General features: G+C 53.4%; 1 protein-coding gene across 1 annotated transcript in view; it reads left to right on the top strand.

Moving 5' to 3' along the window:
* The window catches only part of GLCE (glucuronic acid epimerase), a gene marked incomplete at its 5' end in the record, with an annotated part of 7954 nt that extends 2445 nt beyond the window's left edge, over positions 1-5509 (top strand). The window contains 2 exons of the mRNA XM_010154906.1: positions 1286-1531; positions 4485-5509. Of these exons, the coding sequence (XP_010153208.1) occupies positions 1286-1531; positions 4485-5509 (1271 nt within the window). The remainder of the gene's footprint in view (positions 1-1285; positions 1532-4484) is intronic.
* Between the last annotated feature and the right edge of the window lie 3340 nt (positions 5510-8849).

Below are 8849 nucleotides of genomic sequence, written 5' to 3'. Positions count from 1 at the left end.
CCCTACGTGCCTGCGAAGGTACACAGTACTAAATATCCTTGGTTTCCTGCGAGAGGGTCACAATTCCCACTTTGGATTCGTATTTAGAGGTTGGGAATTTCTTCCAAGTGAAATTCCGGAAGCAAGGAGAATCCCATTTCCATACGTTAAGCACCCTGCGTTTGCTTACGGGGGTGTGGGTATAAAACAGCCTCCCCCACAGTTTGTTTCAGGTGCCCTCGCAGCGGGCATTTCACAGGATGAGGGTTTTTCTACCCAAACCCCGAGGCTGGGGCTCCTGGGAGCTGGTGAAGAGCCCGGAGCCGGGCAGGGCTTTCCATCGGTGCAGCTCCATGACGGAGCCCAAGTTCCAGCTTAAGGCTGGAAGTTTTCCATGGAGCACAGCTCTGTGTCCTTGCCTGAGCTTGTTCGATGGGTTTTGCTTGTGAAGTGCAGTGCGTCCGGCTGCAGGACACGTTTTCCATCGTCTTCCAGCTCTGAATCCCCCAGAGAGGTGGTTCCTTCTGGTCGGTGTGGACTTTTAAATCTAAAATCACCCTATAACCTGAGACAAAGGGAGCTCTTCTGTGAGGCGGTTGGCTTTTGGGACAGGGAGCGCGTGCAGAGGGTTATTCCCAGGGCAGCTGGGCCGGGGCAGTAGCTCTGCAGACAAGGGACAGCTTTGGGGTGAAAGCTTTGGGGTGAAGGATTTGGGGTGTATTCCACCGGACCCATGGAGAGCCTGGGTGGTCTTCCGCAGGCATCACTTCAGACGGCCCTGGTAACGCTCTTTGGGGAAGCCAGGGTAATTGGAGCAGATTTGTTGATGCTGGGTAAATTGCTCTTTCAGCATCAAATAACTCTTACCAAAATCCAGTAGCAACGTACACGCTATTTGCAAAGATTTATGTGGCGTTAAAGGGATTGTGTTAGATGGAACATCGTTTGGAGATTTAGTGGTCTCTGGGGTTGGGGGGGGTGAATCTGTTAGGGCATTTTAAATGTATTTTAAAATAAATGCGATGCTTCAGTCAACAATTAAATGGGAATGTATGGAAGACCATGATAAGGACTTCTCTGCCACTCAAATCAGCTAACGTTTGTCAAGTCGTGGATCTGGGTGTAAATGGGAGTGACTCACTCCTTGGACAGGACTTTCCTCACCTCTAAGTAAGGGTGAAGCCTAGAAACACCGTTTACTGGAAGTAGAGGAGGGATGGGGCGAGGAGGAGGAGTGTGCAGGGCTGCAAACACTTGGTATGTGTGAAAACGTGCCCATAAAATACTCATCTTCTTCCTCTCATAGGTGTGCCCTTGTCCACGCAGTGGGGCCCTCAGGGCTATTTCTACCCCATCCAGATTGCACAGTACGGGCTAAGTCACTACAGCAAAAACCTGACGGAGAAACCACCCCACGTCGAGGTCTACGAGACGGCCGAAGAGAAGGACAAGACCGGCAGGTCCGGGGAGTGGACGGTGCCGAAAGGCTGCTCTCTGTCCACGGTGTCCGACAAAGCCAGGTTCACTAACGTCAAACAGTTTGTGGCGCCAGGTGGGTTGTCCTAAATGCGTGGCAGCTAAGCCACGTCGGTTATGGTATCGGGAGCTTTAACTTGTTGGGATTCACAGATCATGGAATGGTTTGGGTTGGAAGGGGCCTTAAAGATCATCTAGTTCCAACCCCCCTGCCATGGGCAGGGACACCTTCCATAGCCCAGATTGCTCCAAGCCTCATCCAGCCTGGCCTTGGACACTCCCAGGGATGGGGCATCCACAGCTTCTCTGGGCAACCTGTCCCAGTGCTCCCACCCTCTGCGGGAAGAATTCATTACTGTTGTACCATCTCAACCTCCCTCTTTACGTTTAAACCCATCACCCCTTGTCCTGTCACTCCCTGCCCTTGGGAAAAGCCCCCCCAGCTTTTTTGTAGCCCCCCAGGCACTGGAAGGGGCTCTGAGGTCTCCCGGGAGTTTCTCTTCTCCAGGCTGAACCCCCCAACTCTCCCAGCCTGTCCCCATGGCAGAGGGGCTCCAGCCCTCTAATGTTTTTTAATTAATCTAATGGTTGATGTGATTTATCCTGCGTGACTTCTCACCCTTAAGGTCTCACCTGAGCACGTCATCTTGTTTCTGTACCTCTGGAGTCTTTCTTTCCCTCTGTTTTCTCTCCATCGCTGCTCTTTCAACATTAGTTTGATAAAAACGCCCGAGGGGCTGTGTGGATGGGGGGTGATGAGGGGCTACAGTCACAGTTCCTGAGCTTTTCAGCTTCTGTCTCAAAATAGAAGCAAAAAAAATAAAAAGGAACCAGTCGTGAAGCCTGGGAAGTAGCGCTGACGTGTGAGAAGCAGCTGCTGGCAGATGATGGATGAAGGTCTATTTTCAGCCCGGAGCGAGCGGAGCACGTGCAGCTCTCCGCTTGGACCCGGGGTCTCTCTTCGTTGGGATGCAACTGGGTTTGTAAAATTGGAGATCTCCGTTCTGGCTAACCCAGGGAGCGAGAGGGAGCGGCTGCCCTCCTGCTGCAGAGGCATTTGCAGAGGCTGGAGGGGGGCAAGGATCCAGGGCTGCTTTTTTTCCTTCACCTGCAGACGTGCAACAGGCATCTTGTTGCCTTCAGTTCACCCTGTTCTGTTTCCTACTTAGCAGGGAAAATCATTATTTCATGCAAGAGTTTCCTTCGTGCCAGGACAGGCTCATTAATAAGGACGTAATGTATTTTTCCTCAATCAATACCCATTAGAATTAATGAGTCCATTACTTAAAAAGACAATGAAGTAATTTGCAGTTGGCACCTTAGGCCGGGGTCTCCAGGGAAGAAATTGTCGAACACTCTAGTGTCTTTGTAGTGGATAAATACGGGGGGAGGAAAGGCTAAAAGAGCTGTTACGTATTCGCTCCTCATCCTTTATTGATGGCAGAGTAATCTGCGGGGCTGGAAGGCCGTGCTGTGCATCCACTCCTCTGGAATGGCCTTAAGTAATGGATTTATCGGCGCTGGAGGCCATGGCAGCCTTTAGTTCTCCTTCACTTCTTAAAACCCTTGAATATTCCCCCCGCCCTCCGTTATAATTCCGCTCGTTATCACACAAGTGTTTATGTACAAGGAACCATAAAACCTCCTTGACAGGGATTGTGAGTGAGGTTTTTGTAATTAGATTTTTTCACAGGAGCCACATGTTGTGTAACAAAGCGCTTGGGATCTTCCCCGAGCAGATGCTGATCTGCAGAACTCACAGGAGCGAAGCTTTTACTCTGAAAGATCAGGAAAATGGGACATTCGGTCAAATATCAGTAGGGCTGGTATGACAGGACCTTGCAAAAGGCCAGAGGGGAATTTGGGGATGGGAAAAAGCCGCTGCTGTGCAGAAGCAGCTGGTTACACGTGGAAGTGTTCGTGGGTTGCCCCGCGTGGCAGAAGTTTGCTCTTTGGGAAGCCGTTAATCTGGGATGACTGGCTTTAGGTGTTTATCAGCCCCCTGCACCTTGGGAGCCACGGGATTTGCACGCAGCCTTAGCAACTGATTAGCCCTTTGATCTCATGTACAGGTTTTTGGGGGAGGAGTTGATTTTACATTTTCAAATCCAGCCTGCGTGAGAACACTGGGTTTTGTTATGTGGCATTGCCTAGGAGCTTGCTCTAATTATTTTTTTAATTAAACTGAGTTTTGCCCATGGAGAAGGTAATAAATACTGAAAGACGTTAGTCTTTCTGTATTCTTTTTTTTCTCCCCGTTAAACTAATCAGCTTTTTGGAACCGTTGGGTAGGGAAATCAGAAAGGCGCAGATTTAAGTCTTAGTCCCAGGGGGATCCTAAATACCTGCGTCTCGGCGCTCCCGGCTTGGGGGGCTTTTGTCCTCGGCACTCCTGGCTACGGGGGTTTTGCTGGAAGCGACGCGTTACGCAGAAATGCGACTGCTCGACCGGCGCCGCCCGTTCGGTGTCTTTTCCGCCCAGCGGAATTTCGGATTTGGAACCAAAGGGCAGTTGTTGGTTTATGTTTCGAATTACAGAAGAGGAAAATCGCGCAGCGTGTACACGCTTGCGGGTTGGCTGCTGCGCCCCGTCCTGTCCGGCTCTGCCCCGTCCTGCCTTAAGCAGTACGACCCCCCCGTTGGTGACCCACTCCCTTACCCCAGACCCCGCCGGTGTCCGTTGCACTCCTCCTCTGTCCATCAGGTACCGGAAGCATCCCATAAAACCATCGATGGAAGCCCCTGGCACTTCGCCGCCGCCAAGTGCTGCAGCGCTTTCCTGTGAGACGCCAACGAGTTCTCCCGGGTGCGGTGGGAGGCGGCCTTCGCTCCCGGATTTGCTTTCATCCTTAATTAAATAATACATGATAGCACGCAGACAGAGCGATTGAATTATTGATGGGCTGCCCTAAAAGCTTTTGGATCCCGCCCGCTGAGAGGGCTTCCCTCGGGAAGCTGTGCTCCCTAGCGTAACCGCGTTGGAGAAGTGAGTGCGTGACCACTGAACGCCGCTTTTGTTTGTTTTGCAGAAACTACCGAGGGGGTGTCTCTGCAGCTTGGGAACACCCGGGACTTTATTATTTCTTTCGATCTCAAATTCGTCACCAACGGGAGCATCTCCGTGGTCCTGGAGACGACGGAGAAGAACCAGCTCTTCACCGTGCACTACGTCTCCAACGCCCAGCTCATCGCCTTCAAGGACCGAGACATCTACTACGGCATCGGCCCCAGGACTAGCTGGAGCACCCTCACCAGGGACCTGGTGACCGACCTGCGGAAAGGCGTGGGCCTCTCGAACACGAAAGCCGTGAAGCAGACCAAAATCATGCCCAAGAGAGTGGTGAGGCTGGTGGCCAAGGGAAGAGGCTTCCTCGATAACGTCACCATCTCGGCCACCGCGCACATGGCAGCTTTTTTTGCTGCCAGCAACTGGCTGGTGAGGAACCAGGACGAGCGGGGCGGGTGGCCCATCATGGTGACGAGGAAGCTGGGGGAAGGATTTAAGTCCTTGGACCCGGGCTGGTACTCGGCCATGGCACAGGGACAGGCCATCTCGACGCTGGTGCGGGCGTACCTGCTAACGAAGGACCACGCGTTCCTCAGCTCGGCTCTGCGGGCCACCGCGCCCTACAAGCTGCTGTCGGAGCAGCGCGGGGTGAAAGCCGTCTTCATGAACCGGCACGACTGGTACGAGGAGTACCCGACCTCGCCCAGCTCCTTCGTGCTCAACGGCTTCATGTACTCCTTGATCGGGCTGTATGACTTAAAAGAAACAGCCGGGGAGAAGCTGGGGAAGGAGGCGCGGGCGCTCTACGAGCGGGGCATGGAGTCCCTCAAGGCCATGCTTCCCCTCTACGACACCGGCTCAGGGACCATCTACGACCTTCGGCACTTCATGCTCGGCACCGCTCCCAACCTGGCCCGTTGGGACTATCACACCACCCACATCAACCAGCTCCAGCTCCTCAGCACGATAGACGAGTCCCCCGTCTTCAGAGAGTTCGTCAAGAGGTGGAAGAGCTACCTGCGAGGCGGGCGGGCGAAGCACAACTAGAGCTCCCCCCCCAAAACCCGCTGCCTCGCCGAGGGGCTCCCTCCACGGGGGGGGCATCCTGCCGGTTTTTTTATGGACCGTTTCAAAGAAGTGATCCTTAAAACTGAAATCAGTGCATTCCAGTGGGGAAATACTTGGGTCTGATGGGTAGGACTGGGGAACGTCGCCTGTCCTTAGCGCTCCGCGGCGAAACTGTCTGCACGAAGCAAAACCCCTTTGTGCTCCTGAGTTTGGGGACAGTGGTGTAGCGATGTCACATTCTATGAGTGGGTGTTTTTTTTTTTTTTCCTTTTTATAGGAAAACTATTTGCAGAAGCCATACAGGTCTCCCAAGTCCAGCACTTGCCTGAGAAGTTAGTCTGTGGCCTCCTTTAAACTGGAGCTACGTGTGTGTGTGTTGGAACAGCGTGGTGTGACGCCGTAAATGTGTATTTTCCTGTAGCCTAGGTAGTGGACAGTGTATCTTTTTAAAAGTGGGGTTGTTTTTAATAGGGAGTCTTTTTTTGGGTTGAAAACCACACTTTAATTTCTTCTCCTCCCCCCTGCCACCCCCAGTTCTCCGTACGGAGATCCTTTAGCTGCGTGGATTCTTCCCAGGCGTGCGGACGGAAAAGTTTTTTTTCGAAGTCGCGTCACGTAAGCACAACCCGGGGCTGGCGGCCGCCCGCGGCCCGTGACCGTGCCCCTCCCGTTACAGAGCCAGCTGCCCCGTCACCCCGGCAGCTGGAGCCTTGTCCTGGAGCCCGGCATTCCGTCCTGTGTTTTAATTACACCTGGGAGGTTTCGCGAAGCTTTGGCGACTTCATTCTTTGGGAGACTCGGCTTGAATTCCCCAGTGGGATGCGGAGCTCATCTCGAGTGAAATTCAAGTGGAATTAATTAAGGTTTTCCTGGGGTGATTGTCATTTGTAACCTGCTTGATTATATCAAGCATTTTAAAAATTGAAATCGCCCCAGAGGGTTTTCCAGCTCCACCTTTGCTTTAACGCTGTTTCACCGCTGCCTACCGCCTTACTCGCGGTGTAAGGGGTGCTTACGTCTCCAGCGCTGCCTTCGTGGCTCTGCCGTGGAGCGAGGGTGCCCGTGCAATACCCCAGCACACGCGTCCGAACCCTCCCACTCGGCTGTTGTAAGGCGGAAGAAGCCAGATGGTTTCTTTTCCCTCTTTATCCATCCTTTACACCCACCGTTACTCCGCCTTCTCAGCCTGTAGCATCCTGGTTGAGCCAGAAGAGTAAAACCTGCCGGTTGCATCACTGGAGCAGGGATGTGGAGTTTGGTAGCGTAGCAAATACCGGGTCATGGGCTCTGTGGGGTCGTGCCAGTGTTGGCTGTGCGAGTCCCAGACCCGAAAGCCCCCGACGTACGTTGGGGGTGGCGGGACGCGTGGTAGCTGTGGGTGTTTTTTCCACTGATCCTACACGTGTTGTACGGGTAGGTGGGGGCTAAGCTTAAGATGCTTATCCTGAGGACAAAGCTCCTTTAAATCACAAAAAGGCTGGGCACAAGGACAATATGCATCTTGATTTGCTTGTTTGTTTGGTTGGGGTTTTTTTCACTTTTCTCTATTTTTTGATGCTTTTTCTATTTTTCGCAGATGTTTGAAACAACTTTGTAATTACTTGATCTTTGCAAACGCGTGCTACGGTCGTGTCAGTGTGAGAAGTGGATGTCACAGAAGAAGTCTCAATACCAAAGGTAGCAGAGGTGAATTTTTTGTTTTTACGTCCATGTGCACACACACACGCACACAACACCCAGAAGAGCGTGCTTCCTTTACCCACGACTGGCTACGGAATCATGGGATCACAGAGCAGTTTGGGCTGGAAGGGACCCCAAAGCCCCCCCAGTGCCACCCGCTGCCATGGGCAGGGACACCTTCCATAGCCCAGGTTGCTCCAAGCCTCATCCAGCCTGGCCTTGGACACTCCCAGGGATGGGGCATCCACAGCTTCCCTGGGAACCTGTCCCAGTGCCTCCCCACCCTCTGTGGGAAGGATTCCTTCCTGATGGCCCATCTCCCTCTTTCCATTTAAACCCGTCACCCCTTGTCCTGTCACTCCCTGCCTTTGGGAAAAGCCACCCCCAGCTTCCTTGTAGCCCCCCAGGCACTGGAAGGGGCTGTAAGGTCTCCCCGGAGCTTCCCTTCTCCAGGCTGAACCCCCCAACTCTCTCAGCCTGTCTCACCTGTCCGTACCGCAGGCACAGAAACACCCTTTTCCTGCGTGTTTCCTCCAAGTTTCCTCCATGTTTTGCCCACGTTGGACGTGGAGGATCTAGAGAGACTCTGGGTACTGCTCGTGAGACCGTACCGGTGCCTTACAGAGGCCACAAATCCCTCTTTAATTAATGCCAGAGAAATTGCGGGGTGGCTGACCCCTCGGTGCTGCGGGAGCGCCGTCCCGGCAGCGGTTGGACAGGGAGCTCCGAAGGGTCGCTTGGCCATGCCAACGCCCTCGGTCCTCTCAGGCCGCCTCGTCCTTGCCGTCGCGGTATGGTTGGCCTTAGCACCCGCCCAACTCGAGCCACCCACTGCCAGACGCCACGGGACCGGGGGGCGTGGGCGCGGGGGTTTCTCCCCTTACTCTTGGGGTTGAGTTGTGCAGTGCAAGAGGATTATTGGACGTGGGGGGCCCGTAACGTCACCCACTTCGCTTCCGTCGGGGTTGGCTCATTCGTTTCCCGTCTTCAAACTGACAAAGATCTCAGTCCCTAAGATCCGTTCGATCTTTCCAAGGGGCTCGCCTCAAGGGGCTTCCCGCGCGCGGTCTCCGTCGGAAGCGCCGTGCGGGCGCACGCCAGCCGCTGACACGCAAGCACAACCCTCCCAGCCCTGCTTTCACGGCCCTCGTGCCAGACGTTCACTGAAAGCTGCTATTTTCTTTCACCTTGTCTTTGTCCTTTGGGTACTTTTCCTACCTTTTTGTTGTTACATGTGGGACGTACACCATGTGTTGAATATGCAATAAATTGTTTACAGGCTGCTCTGGCGACGGGCGGGCCTTTGTAGAGCTGTACAGACTTTGCAGTTGAAGCACAATGTGCACACGTTAGTTTTATATACAGCGAGACGATGACTTTTTTGCAGAGGGAAAGGTTCTACTATGTTTATATACAAAGTAAACGGATCAACGTTTGTGCTTAATGTAAAGCTGCTTTATAAGACTGTAAAATAAATCCTTTTTTTTTTTTAATCCGAGGACAACCGTGGGGCGTTTTTCCTTGCGGCAGTCGGTACCTTCCGCCCCGGGCGCGGGTGAGCCGCGGTGAGCTCGAGTGGTCTCCTTTTAGGGAATTTCAGGAGGTTTGTAGTCCAGGTGAGGCAGAAAACGTGCTTTCG

This window comes from Eurypyga helias, unplaced genomic scaffold, assembly GCF_000690775.1.
Source record: "Eurypyga helias isolate BGI_N326 unplaced genomic scaffold, ASM69077v1 scaffold20277, whole genome shotgun sequence".
NCBI classification, from domain to species: Eukaryota; Metazoa; Chordata; class Aves; order Eurypygiformes; family Eurypygidae; genus Eurypyga; species Eurypyga helias.
Note: the sequence above shows the minus strand (reverse complement) of the source record. Positions and strands in the feature narration are given on the sequence as shown.